We start from the raw sequence: 13,047 nt of genomic DNA on the forward strand, positions 1-13,047 counted from the left end.
TACAAAAGCAGCACATTGTACAAATGCAGCAGGTCACATGATCCTAACCCACAGTGGAAACCTGTAACTAATGAGGACAATGTTGGTTTGATTTCAGACAGTTTTTAGTTGAGTCTTTTAAGGGACAAACGTGGGACATTCTCTTATAGTGGGATGCTGTTCCAGATGTTCCAGTCTCTGCCTGAAAGAACAGACTGCCCAAAGGTGGTCCACGTACAGCACACTTCACAGTCTCCTCTGACCACAGACCGAGCGACAGTGCCAGAAGATTTTAGTTTTAGAAATTCCTTTAATGGTGGTGGCGCAAGTCCATGGAGTATTTTGTATACAAGCATACTTAAAGTATTTGAAATGATCAAAACTCAGAAGATTGTGTCTCCAGAATGTGACAGTGGTGCAATGAAATAGGTTTTATGGCTAATATTTGTAATGTTTTTTTAATATAATGATTCATTTAGTCTGAATGTGACTTCGTTTGTGAGAGACCAGTTTGTAAAACAGTATGTGAAAATACCAGAGCATGCAAAAACATCCTGGCTGCCTCAAGTGACAATGATGATTGAATACACTGGAAATTATGTAGGATAAATTTAACAGTTTTAGAAATTTTCTTGACATGACTCTTGAAAGTGAGAGCTGTATCAAGAACCACTCCAAGGTACATGAACTCATGGACCATCTGATGGATTCCAAGCAGCAGCAGACGGACAGATGGATGGATGGATGGAACCAGCAAAAAAAAAAAAAAGTCACAATTATTGTAATTTGTCTTTATTCTTTAGATTGACCAAGAAGCTTTCCTGCATAATTACATCCAATGGCGTCCACTGTTGTTGTCGTCACTGTGACCTCATCAACGGGAGTGACATCATCAATGCTATCGCATCAGATGGCAAAGGAAACGGACAAACGGCCCTTCTGAGAGTCTATCTTCAATAAATGCTTCACCCGTCTAAAGCACAAACGTCAAGTCACAGAATGCATCAACTCTGCATCTTCATATTACTGTCTGAAAAACAAACAAACAAACATCCCCGTGCTTCTCCTTCATGCAGAGTCAAATTAAATTAAAGATGTGTACACACATTCTGTCACCAACCATAAAAATCTATGAAAATCAGGTTCCTGTAATGGAGATGATTCAAAACACCAACAGCACTATTACAGCTCCATCACACTCATCTTATACCTTTATTTTCTTTTTAGACTAAATAAAGTCCACATCTGACCTTTCATGCACCCTTTCTTGTCTGGGTTCAAAGAGGGGAGAAGCCGAAAACAAATACGGCAGATAGTGAGTCCAAAATACTAATAATGTATTTAGATCATTCTGAATGTTTATTTCCTTAGGAATTTGCATTTTAAAGACATAAACCTATCGGTCGAAAAGCTTTGATCCTAATTTAGCATACACAAGGATACATCCTAATGTCCATCGTTAGGAGACACACATCAGTCCGGCGGATAAGTTTCGAGCTGATTATGTATTTGCGCAGTTAGTCCATGAGCCTACGGCCAATTTGGACCAAATCTGTACCACCTAAGGTGGGGGAACGACACAAACAATCCCGTCTCTGTGTACGACGGCTACACAGAAATGTACGGTATCCATCCCAGAGTGGCAGCTAGAGTCAGGTAGGGGTCAATAAAAGACGATTCAGGTCAGGTCCGGGAGCATGCACTAATATTATTGCACCACAAAACCACCTTGAGTCGTGGACTCCAACCACCTACTCCATCGCCATCTCTCCAAATGAACCATGTGTCTGTCACAACCATGTCACATGTGGATGTGTTCTTGGCATTCTCCAGCCAATGGGGTTCTCAACACAGAGACAGCTGTGTGCTGGATCACACGCACAGACAAACACGCCACATGGCTAAAATGTCGTACCTCAAGTTCTCTCACAATGCAAGTGAGCCCAACAGACCTGAGACCAAAAACATCCAGTCATCGCCTTTTAGATCACTGGTTAGCCTCCAGGAAGGACCAGGACCCTAAAGACATGGACCTTAGTCTATGTTCTCCAGCAGACATCATGAGCAGTAAAGACCTCTGTCCAGCGACCTCATGACTCCTAGGCATCTCTCAATCTCAAAGGCAGAAGACCCAGAGACATGAACGCCACTGACAAGATAAGTGAAAGTTTCTATGAGTTCAACACGTTCACCACATACAGATACACGTCTGAGGGCCAAGACCAGGAAGTCATTGAAAGCCTACACGGGGTCAAAATCTAAAAATGCTGAAATCATGTTGAAAAGAATATCCATTACTTGTCTGATCATAAAAACCCAGGGTTTAAAAACAAACTTGCTCCAGTGTTGGTAAAAAGTGATTCAAATTATTGGTTGAGCTCACAGGATTAATATTTGGAATAGTTTTGACTGCTGTGCCTTGGATTTTCCAGCATAATCTACCATGTAAAGTGATAACTAAGCATTTTTTTAAACTCTGTTATCTTAATAAAATAACTTGCATGACTTCTTAACAGAATTAGAGATAATTAAATTTCAGCTCCCTATGCAACCTTACATCAGCCTTTGTGACTATTTTTTGCCATTTTTACCCCATAACTCCATAACATTCGATTACAGATCGTCCAAACTATGTATTTTTGGAATCCTTATAATCAGACAAATAATATGTTATGATTTTAAACATAATTAGAGCATGTTTAAAGTTTGACCCTTGTATCACCCTTCGTTGTTACCACCCTGACTCTACCTACCACCCTGGGAAGGGTATGTATTTTTGTGTAGGATATAGTATACTGCGATTGAGACCATATGTGGTACAGAAAACCTGCTTGGCCCATGGACTACTTCTAAATGATTATGTAGATTGATTTAGGAGTATTGCTTTCTATACAACAGCATTTTTTGCATTGATTCTGCTGTTTTCTGCAAAAATGTGGGATATTCATGAAAGTGCAGGTACAAATATACTTTTTCCTACACTGTTCATCTTTCTCATTCTCAACCGTGAAACACTTAATCTACATCTGATAAACTCTTATTTTGGTGCTGTTTACCAAACACGCTCTATAAGAAAATACTGACCGTCAGGCTAACACTGTACACCTCAGCTGTTTTATTTCCACTTTGCAAGGTTAATATATGGCTATAATCCCCGTTAGTACCTTCTACGCAATGAGCCTTACATACAGTATGCACAGAGTTTTAATTGCACCAAATAATTCCATAACTAGACTTTAGAAATTCTCTGAACTAAAAAAAAAACTTGCACTTTTTTTTTTTACTATTATGGCTATATTAGTTTTGTTCAAATGTAAAGTTAACACCTCCTGACCGCCTGTCACTCAAAACTCTCATTTGTCATAGAATATCTGAAGTATAAGTGCTGCGTTAGTACTACGAGGATCACAGGACAAGATGATCCAGATAATGTGTTCATTCATAAACAGTCGAACCACCCTTCATCATAAAGACGATGAAACTAATAAAGGAAGAAACATGGCATCAGAATAACATCTGAGCAAAGCATCCCTCACACAGTGCACACATAAAATCTCTTCTTAGATCATCTCTATATACACAAATACATTTTCACCTTATGTGTTGTTCCCCTCCGAGCCATGCAGGTCTGCTGAACAGTACGACACCAGAAGTCCATCCAACTGATTTCTTGATAAAGAACAAAATAACTAAAAGTCTTTTTTTTATATACAGTAGAATACAGTAGACATCTTTCAAGTAAAAGGTTTTTTTGTTGCTGTTTGTTTCTCCCCCCAGGTAAGAATACTGGTCACGTGAGCCACGTCCAAACACAACTGGAATCACATGGACACTTTATCCATGGTGGAATCTGGGATCTCTTTGGAAAATCTTAACCCGTGGAAGTGCCTTCCGAGTTGAATATTTCAGAGTTTTTCATCCAGGTGTGTTAAACGGTTTACAGATCAAATTTTGAAATTCGATGGCTGACAGAACAGAATTCCTCTTTTGTTGCTTAATCTGATGACGGTAAAAAGTAATCCGTTCAAAAAGTACAGAAATGTCATAGTAGCCACAGACAACGAAGCCACTGATTTCTCCACGTTGCTTTTTTTTTGCCTTGAAATAAAGCGAGTGAAACGAAAACACTCTTTATGCTTTTTTTTTTTCCTCTTTTTTTTTTGGTACAGTAATCCATTGATCATAACCAATGCACAAAATAAAGACGAAGCACACAAAAATACCTAAAAACGGAAACGTTGACAGCTTGCGACAAAAAATTTGTTTTTTCCCCCATTTGTTTTTAAAATACACATATTTACCAGCTGGAGAAGATTTAGATAAGAATTTAAATTAATTTTTAAAAAAGCACAGTTTTAAGTCTGTCCTGGCTTTCTGGTGGACCTTAGGGACAAGTCCAGGATGACCCCAGGCAAATCCAGTTCAAATGAGGACTGAACTACTGGCCGTTGCTGGCGCATTACTGCAGTGATAACGCAGTGCTGTGTGCTGCCCTCTGCTGGACAAATGGCAGTTACTGTACAACGATTTTTGGGGCAGTTTTTTCGGTGGCCTTCGCTACACTGGAGCTCTTGCGTGTAACGGTCATGTTTGAACCATATAGGGACACACAGTCCAGCTGCACGCAGTTCAGCTCGGCTCAGTTCAGCAGCATGAAGGTGCGCTCGCTGTAAGGTGGTGCTGATAGGGTCGCCACACACGTGGCCCCCGACACAGAAACGGTGCAGACGGTAAGGGTGAACGAGGTCAGGGGCTCAGGGAGCAGGGACCTATGGCTGAGCGTTTGCAAAGCTTCAGCCAGGTGAAAGGGCTTATGGGAAAGAGGGGTATTAGCTGAGGTTCGAGGATGAGAAAGGCTTTGAGTCAGACATGAAGACCAGGACTGTTGAGAGCCAGTAGGAGAGGCCCGGGCACGGGTGATATGTAGATTACAGCGGATCAGAAATGTCAGATGTCCAGTCAAAGTGAAACTCCAGAGAGGTTTTGGTGAGAAGGAGGCCAGTGCCTGGAGGAAGACAAAGTCAGCACAGGTGAGAAGAATGATGCTGCACATCAAAGCACCAGAATCACACTAACGGACAGTCTAGAGTAGTGGGCGGGGTTGGAATCATAGAGGGATGACTTCTTGTGGGACCTTGGTCACTACCTGAGTGTATTAGTCACTGTCTGAGATATGTACTGAGATAAGAAAGGATTTTATAAAACTACGCCGCATTACACACAAAGTTAATATGATATTGATACAATTTTGTACACAGTTTACTTCCACTGCCTCACTGTGTAATTGTAATGGCTCATAACTAGGCAGTGATGCAAAATCCTCTTAAAATGCACCAGAATTGTTCAGAATACAAGTCTGTAACATATTTTTCTTGGAAATCCATCTTTAAAAAAAAAACAGGGTGGTCTTATATTAGAGGTCAAATCTTTTACACGTTAATACATCCACAACAACAGGTGGCACTAAATACCTGTGAAACACGTGTACCTCACAGAGATGAAGTAACCCTCTGCTTAACTTCGTGTGGAGTCTAATGGCCTGATTTACTAAGATCCCAGATACCGAGTGCTAAATTGTGTGGGCAGTCTAAGGTTTTGCACACTGGGGTGGAGACAGCTTTACAGGTGATTTACTAAGAATAAATGCGCAGTTGATTCAGGGGGTAACATGACGTAAGTAAATGAGGATTGTGCAAGTGTTAACGGCCATAAGCACAAACTGGAATAAAATCAATGATTTGCAGCAAAGAGTGTTTATTATGCATGAACTCTGTGACATAACTAAGCATGTTTGTGCACCAACAATGTGCACAAAGCCATGATAAATCATGAGACGTGTGCAAACCTCACCTATTGCATGTTTGCTCCCAGAATTTTGTGCACTGAAGTGGACAAACTCAAATGGCATATTCATAAACACAAACGCACTAAATGGATAGATGCATCATCATTGTGCACTGGCATGTGTATTTGCGAGTGCAATGGTGTCTGTGTACGTTTTTACACACTCAAACCTTTAGTAAATCAGGCCATAAATGTTGCTGTTAAGTGTTGTTTTTTTAATCAAAGAACAAATTTTAAGTTAGTTCTTAGCAATTTTTCTTAGCAATTTATTGTTGTCATAGAAACAAAACCCATCTGCAACACGTTTTATAATAAAAACTCTAGGATGAAGCACTCCACAGGGCCATGACAGCGGTTTCCTGCTAAGAAACAAATGCTAAATAAATACGGGCCTACACAACTGAGAAGTTATAATGCAAACTTTAAGCCTGTGGTGATCACGCAGCAGACTCAAATGACTCTCAAGTATCCATGAAAAAAAGAACGAAAGTGCAATGCAAGAAGGTGGCCAGCACCAACACAGTCAGAAAAGCTTACAGTGTTTTGAAAAATACTTCCAAGAGAAGCCAGTAAATGGCTGAAAAAGAAATGAGGGGCTTCCCAACAAATGTACTATTATTTGCATGATTTTCCATTAAAGCATTTTCTTTGTTTGAAAAAAAAAAAAAGATTTCTTTTTCATAAATTCTTTTTCCAAAAATTTTGGGAATGGGGGGCTTATAATCAGGGTCACCTTATATTCCAAACAATATGGTATGTACACATTCTAAAAGCTGATATTTCACCAATGCAGGTGGAACTGTGGAGATCTGCCAAATGCATCTTGAAACGATCTTTGCGGGGCTGTGATTTAATAGTGAGCAGGTCGAGTTTTTCTGTACAGTTCATCTAATTAAACATCTTTCATCTGACCATATCTCAGAGTTAAGTGAACAGTATTTAAAGATTGACACTTCTTCTTGTTTATTGAAATTAACAGTAAACTGACAAAATGACCCACTGACTTTATCGGCCGTTTCCGCTCGGCGTCACTAGCAGACCGACTTCAACAGATTGTTTCAAGGTGGCGGGAATTCTGCGAAGAGAAAAACACTTCAGATGTAAACCTGAAACATATGGTTCAGCTTGTTATGTAATAACAGGCAAAAGTACATATGCGTCTCACCGGTGTGTCATTCCACTGACGCGGCAGGTCTTCTGGTTCAGGCGGGTAGGACATCCAAGATGGGCTACGGTACGATGACGGCGGCGACATGACATAGTAGTCTGAGTAACCCGGGCGGTTAGCTGATATAGCATAGACTGCTGTTATTGGGTTTCCTGTCAGACGCACGCAACGATGTGACCAATGAGAGAGCAGCTCACAGTGGAAAGAAACACGTTGTGAATGTCAGCAGATGCGTTTCAACACGTACCTGAGTAGGTGCTAATCGACTGGTCAACTGTGACAGCAGGGAAGGGAGTCCTGGACACAGGCAGGTAGGGGGCGCCGTTGTGCTGCAGAGCCTGCAGCTCTGAGGCTTCTGATATGCGCGGCTTCAGGCTAACGTCAGGCGTGGAACTGTTTGTGCAGAGGGACAGACGTTAGCACGATGCATGCAAAAAGAAACCAGTTAACGTTTAACATGGTGTTTAAAGCTACGCAAAACCCACCGAAGCCTGTACGAACAAGAAGCCAAGATTATTTTCATATATATATAGTCAGAAAACAAGCTTCAAGACAATTTAAAAACAGGAAGTGTTTTTTTTTTGGGGGGGGGGGGGGGGGGGGGGGCAAATCATCACAGCAGCGTGCTTTGGCTAATGGTTTCCAGAAAAGTAATGTGCACATAAAATACAGTATATTATGTTGTGTTTAAGAGCCTTTGGTCCCTGAGAATCACTAAGACTGACTTTTTTCAAACTTAAATCACAGGAAGAACCTTCTGACAACTAAACACACAACACGGTGTGTGTGTGTGTGTGTGGGGGGGGGTGCACATTGGTAGTGTGCCTAAATTGAGAGAGAGTGGCGGCATGACGAGGCGAAAAAAAATCAGTCACGTGACTCATGGTCCCATCTCAGATTCAAAATAGAGTTTGCTGTTAATCTATATGCATGTAAATCCAGTTATTTCATTTATTTATTCACTGAAAATACCAGGTTGTTGTACATTTGGAGGCACAACAAAGGTTTCAAGATGTGCAGATTCCCTTCAGATCTGAACAGAAGAAAAATTTGGGAAAATAAAGTCAGCTGAATGGGATTGAAGTGACTTCATCATCAAAGCTTTGAGAGGTAAATTTATTGTTCAGTCCCATGTACAGTAAAACTCACCTAAACTGTCATCGTATAAACTGGATATTCACAGTCACCGGATAAAAAAAGTCCCAAAGGTTTGTATTGTTTTCCATGTAGTAAACAACTGTATATATAACAGATTTCGTACACCGGATTTTCGTTCACATCGGATAAAATGTCCCGTCTGATCGCAATGTATTTCCATTAAAAACCCTTCGCATGTGGGACCGGAGTCATTTCCGTGATTAAAAGCCCGACAGTTTTTTTTTCACACAGTGCTCAGACTCGGACCCGCAGACTGACGTGCAGGCTGTGATTTGACACTTTTCTGCTTTCAATCCTTCGTCTGTTATCATATTATAACAGTTTTTACAGTGCGCACGCTGATAAATGGATCAGAAACACATTTACAGCACAAAGTTGGTACAAAAGAGGAAATTGTTCATCTTACCTTTGATTTGGAGGTGATGATTGTAGAAAGAAAAGCTTGTTGAGGGTCAAATTAGTCCAGAATAAAACATAATCCAGACGGAGAACTTTAAAACTGTCACACACGTCACTGCATGACACAGAGTTAAAGAGCAGCAGCTGCATAAATCAGGCTTTAAATTAATTAAATAAATCATCATAAATTGTAAATTTATGTCAATTTGATAGCTTAACTATTTTTATATTTATTTTGATAGCACCTGTACCTGGATGTGTTTCTGTATGTGGTTAAATTATTATTTTTTTTTTAAATGTTGAAAACATTAAAGCTTCAAAACATTAAAGTAGTTCAGCACAGTTGGAACCAAAATGGCATCACTCTCTCAATCTAAACACACTACACACTGGCAGTCTGACAATAAACACACACTTATGTCTCCCATATTAAATAATCACTTACATACAGTAAGTGCAAATCTCTACATTTTTAGTATTTGTAGTGTACGGAGTTAAGCACACTGCTGCTCAAAGTGGCCCATATCTGTGCGTGCACGTGTGTGTGTGCGTGAGAGAGAGAGAGAGAGAGAGAGAGAGAGAGAGAGACCTCAGTTCATCCAACTGTCAAGATGTTTGGTGTAGTGAGACTAAAATCCCCAATGATTGTTCACTTTAAATCAATTTTACTGATTTATTTATTTATTTTTAAACTGCCACTCCCAAGAACATGTTGTTCTCATTTTTGTTACCTGGAACAGCTCGAGAGGAAAATCTTACAATCAAACCCTTTTTCACACAAAACATAAAAACTTTGCTGCTGATGGTGATTTTGTGCCAAAAGGTGTGATTTTGTTTTAAATTTTGAATCCGCTCTGGTTAAAGAAATACCTGCAGAGGACTAATTAACTGAGGAGAGAAGAACGCTTGTGCGAGTTCTGAAGTCTGCACAGGTGTCTGCACGGCCGGTGACATCAGGCTGCAGCACGCCGCGCTCGCCACTGCACGTCTAACTACCGTTTACTTTCACCGGGTGGTGAGAGTGAGCTTCCACAAACAGCCAATCACTCTGCAGAGCCAAGGCGCCCAGCAACATGGCGTGCACGGCAACAGCATCCAAATGAAGAAGCCGCTGAGTTCAAGTGATGCCCACGAACATATGGGAGAGGACTGATTAATCATTTAGATTCTGCTTCCGTTTCTTGCTCTCCTCTGCAAAATTACACATATTTATGTCGCATTTACAGATACACTGGAATTACTTAATGCACAGTGCTCACAGAAATAAAAATTAGTCAGCAGTGTGCATGCACGTGTGTGTGTGTGTGTTGGGGGGGGGGGGGGTGTCACTGCAACATGTATTATATTAAAATATAAAATACAACTTAATGGATGACACAAACACACACTCCTTTAATATTAAGCAACTAAATGATCACTTTTGCAGCCAGTTGGATGGAAGAACTTTAGCCGTCACTCTGAGTAGGGTGGCCAGATGTCCTCCTTTTGCCACAAATTGAGATGGTTTCAGGCATTGTTATTGACAGTCCGGCTTTCAAAAACGCATGTTTCAAAACTGAGAAACAATCTCAATTTGTGGCAAAAGGAGGACATTTGACCACCATAACTCTGAGCAGTTATAAGGAAAACAGTGAGAAATGTTTTCCATATTAGCGTGAAAGCTATCTAGGTGTCACGTAACATGCTACATACAGGCATCACATAATGCGATGCTAAAGGCATGAAAACTCGCTAGCATCACATAATGAGAAACTAACGGAAGTCGCATAACGCAAGATGCTAATAGGCTAATGTTAGCATGAGAATTCGCTAGCATCACATAACACGAGATGCTAATGGTCTAACATTAGAATGAAAACCCACTTGCATCGCATACCACTATTCTAACAGGTGTCACGAAACACCATATGCTAATTGTGTTACCAAGAAAACTCACTAGCGTCACATCACGTAAGTTGCTAATGGGATAACCTTAGCATGAGCATTCACTAGTGTCACATATCATGATTCTAAAGAGAGTCACATAATGTGAGATACTAATGGGCTAGCATTAGCATGAAAGTCACATATTGTGATTCTAATGGACTCATGTAACAGGAGATGCTAATGGGCGAACCTTAGCATGAAAACTGGATACTGTCACATACTGTGATTCTATCAGATGCTGCATAGTACCAGATGCTAACAGGCTAATTTTAACATGAGCAAAGCGCCTCCATTGTGAGCAATGTGCTATAAAACAGTTAAAGTTTTTCTTTGAAAAATCTGTAGCTTGGAAAAAAATGACAATATAACTGTTTTGAGTTTTTCACTAGACAGTCTACCTAACTAACTAACTTACTAACTTGCTAACTAAGATATAACAGACACACAGATTTGGGCCTCAGAGAATTAAGGTACAGATGTTTATTTAATATAAATTCACCACTTTTATTTTATTTCAACAAAATAAGTTTTAGAGGTTGACTCATCTGAATTGAGTAAACGTAAAGGGTTTGTGGTATTTATCAGCCTCAAAATGTTTTGGTTGTTTGGACATCTCAGGATTTACAGTCTATTGGAATATTAGACTCACCTATTTGGGGACATTAGGACTATGAATGTTTATATTCAGGTAAATCTTATGGGATTTAACAGAAGTCCGCACAGCTTGTGTTTGTGTGGGTGGGGGGGTTGTACCATCGTATTGAGGTCCCAGGAGGTGGTCCTGGTCTTGAGGGGATCAGAGGTGGTGGAGATCCGATGCCCATGTCAGGAAGCTGAGTGAACCTGAAGCCCTGCAAAAACCAAAATTAACAACTCAGTCAACGCTGATCAGCATTTGGATACTAACACTGAAAACGACCAAAACAGATTACATGTGTGACAAATTCAGATAAAGGAAAAAGGACTGACGGGGTCACGCAGCAGCTTATATGTGTGCAAATTGTTGTTAATGTACAGTAGGCAGAGCCAACACACAATGTTCGACTCAATAGCGATGCTGGAGTAGTGCAACATTGACTGTGATTGTGACCTGCAACTATGGTGCATCGTTACTATGGATCTGTTGTCTCTGGTTGAAGAGATACAAGTCTTAGAATATGTTCCCCCTCAGTAATTCCTCAGTAGGAACACACAAAATGAAGAAGTGCACACAAAACAAAGCAGAGCTCGACCAATACATCAGTTGGCCGATATGAGCCTTTCACAGACAAACAGATATCAGTGTTACTTTTCCTGATATAAACACTTGATTTTACCAAATAAATAATGCAGAAAAATACTTTGGCTATTGGATATGGTGTCATTGCATAGTTCGTCCAACAATTGTTTCCAATGCTGTCAAGCCTGGCTGGGACCCCCATTACCCCTCGGTCACCATTAGCTACAACAGACACAATCAAAGCAATCAGCTACCATTCATTATAATGAATGGTAGCCCACGCCCACTCTAACTGATAATTATCAATCAGAGTGGGCAGAGTTTTACAGCAACAAGAGCCAGCTAGGCCTTGTCAAAATAGATGAAAAGTCTGTTTTATGTAAATGAACAATGCAAAGCAATGACAGCCAAGCCGAGTGAAGACAGCATGGCGTATGTTGGTTGATTGTTGGTTATATTTATAGTTATTTATCATAAATTTTATGTTTAAACTGTAAAAGATAAAGCCTCAATTACTTTTTTTGGCCATAGGGGTTTGATAAATGGTTGGAATCATTGTCATTTTTATGGATATCGTCAGATATATCAGTATCGCAAATTTTAGTATCGGTATCAGCCCCCCGAAAAAATCTATATTGGTCGAGTTGTAAAACTCTAAAACTTTTTTTTTTACTTCATCCTGTAGTACACTTGTGCAAATCGTCCATCCGCTCATTTATTTTGGATTTTCTTTCCAACACCTGACTGGTGTTTTTCACCTGATTCATTCAGTGTAAAATTCACCCCCTTTGCTCACCGGTTTTGGGAGGCTGCACTGGTGCATGTCCTCATAGCCTGTCATGCTTCTCTGCCGGCCTCCACAGGGATGGTTCATGGTTCCGGGGGCGCTGGTCACCCCGTCGCTGTAGCGGCTGGTGTGGGACGGGTTGTAAGCGCTGTGGGCGTGGTGCAGGTGATGGCGGTGTCTGCTGATGAAATGTGGTTCATAGTTACTGTACACACCACCATAAATGTGACTTAAGAGCAAAACAACTTCGAGAAAAATAGAATTTTACTTTGTTGGAGGGGAGGGGGGGTCGTGGTCCGGAGGTGCCAGGCTGAAGGCGTTGCCTAGCAACATGTGCATCTGCGTGCGGACTTCGTCGATGGACGGCTGTGAGCTGAGTGTGGAGGAGTCGGAGCCGCGGTGAGCCTTCACCCCCAGGCTGCCTTTGCCGGTACTGGTGGATCCAGCGGTGTAGCCCAGAGAGCTCATCAGACGGTCCACATTCGTCTCCTCAAAAGGTTCTGGTTCACCCTGTGGAGCACAAAATCATCAACGAGGCCAGTGGATGGTGGAGTTCAAATGTGTACT

General features: G+C 40.9%; 1 protein-coding gene across 2 annotated transcripts in view; it reads right to left on the reverse strand.

The window, feature by feature from the left end:
• Positions 1–2,879: 2,879 nt before the first annotated feature.
• kiaa1549la (KIAA1549-like a) overlaps positions 2,880–13,047 on the reverse strand; it is a 235,322-nt gene continuing 225,154 nt past the window's right edge. The window contains exons 19-26 of one of the 2 annotated variants that reach the window (XM_034177216.1): positions 12,749–12,990; positions 12,490–12,661; positions 11,228–11,325; positions 7,239–7,384; positions 6,989–7,143; positions 6,812–6,898; positions 5,963–5,967; positions 2,880–4,985 (exon numbers count right to left, since the gene is read on the reverse strand). In XM_034177216.1, the coding sequence (XP_034033107.1) occupies positions 6,869–6,898; positions 6,989–7,143; positions 7,239–7,384; positions 11,228–11,325; positions 12,490–12,661; positions 12,749–12,990 (843 nt within the window). In that variant the 3' untranslated portion in view covers positions 2,880–4,985; positions 5,963–5,967; positions 6,812–6,868. The remainder of the gene's footprint in view (positions 4,986–5,962; positions 5,968–6,811; positions 6,899–6,988; positions 7,144–7,238; positions 7,385–11,227; positions 11,326–12,489; positions 12,662–12,748; positions 12,991–13,047) is intronic. The other variant, XM_034177217.1, reaches the window with a different exon arrangement.

The sequence above is a fragment of the Thalassophryne amazonica genome, chromosome 8, assembly GCF_902500255.1.
Source record: "Thalassophryne amazonica chromosome 8, fThaAma1.1, whole genome shotgun sequence".
In the NCBI taxonomy this organism is placed as follows: domain Eukaryota; kingdom Metazoa; phylum Chordata; class Actinopteri; order Batrachoidiformes; family Batrachoididae; genus Thalassophryne; species Thalassophryne amazonica.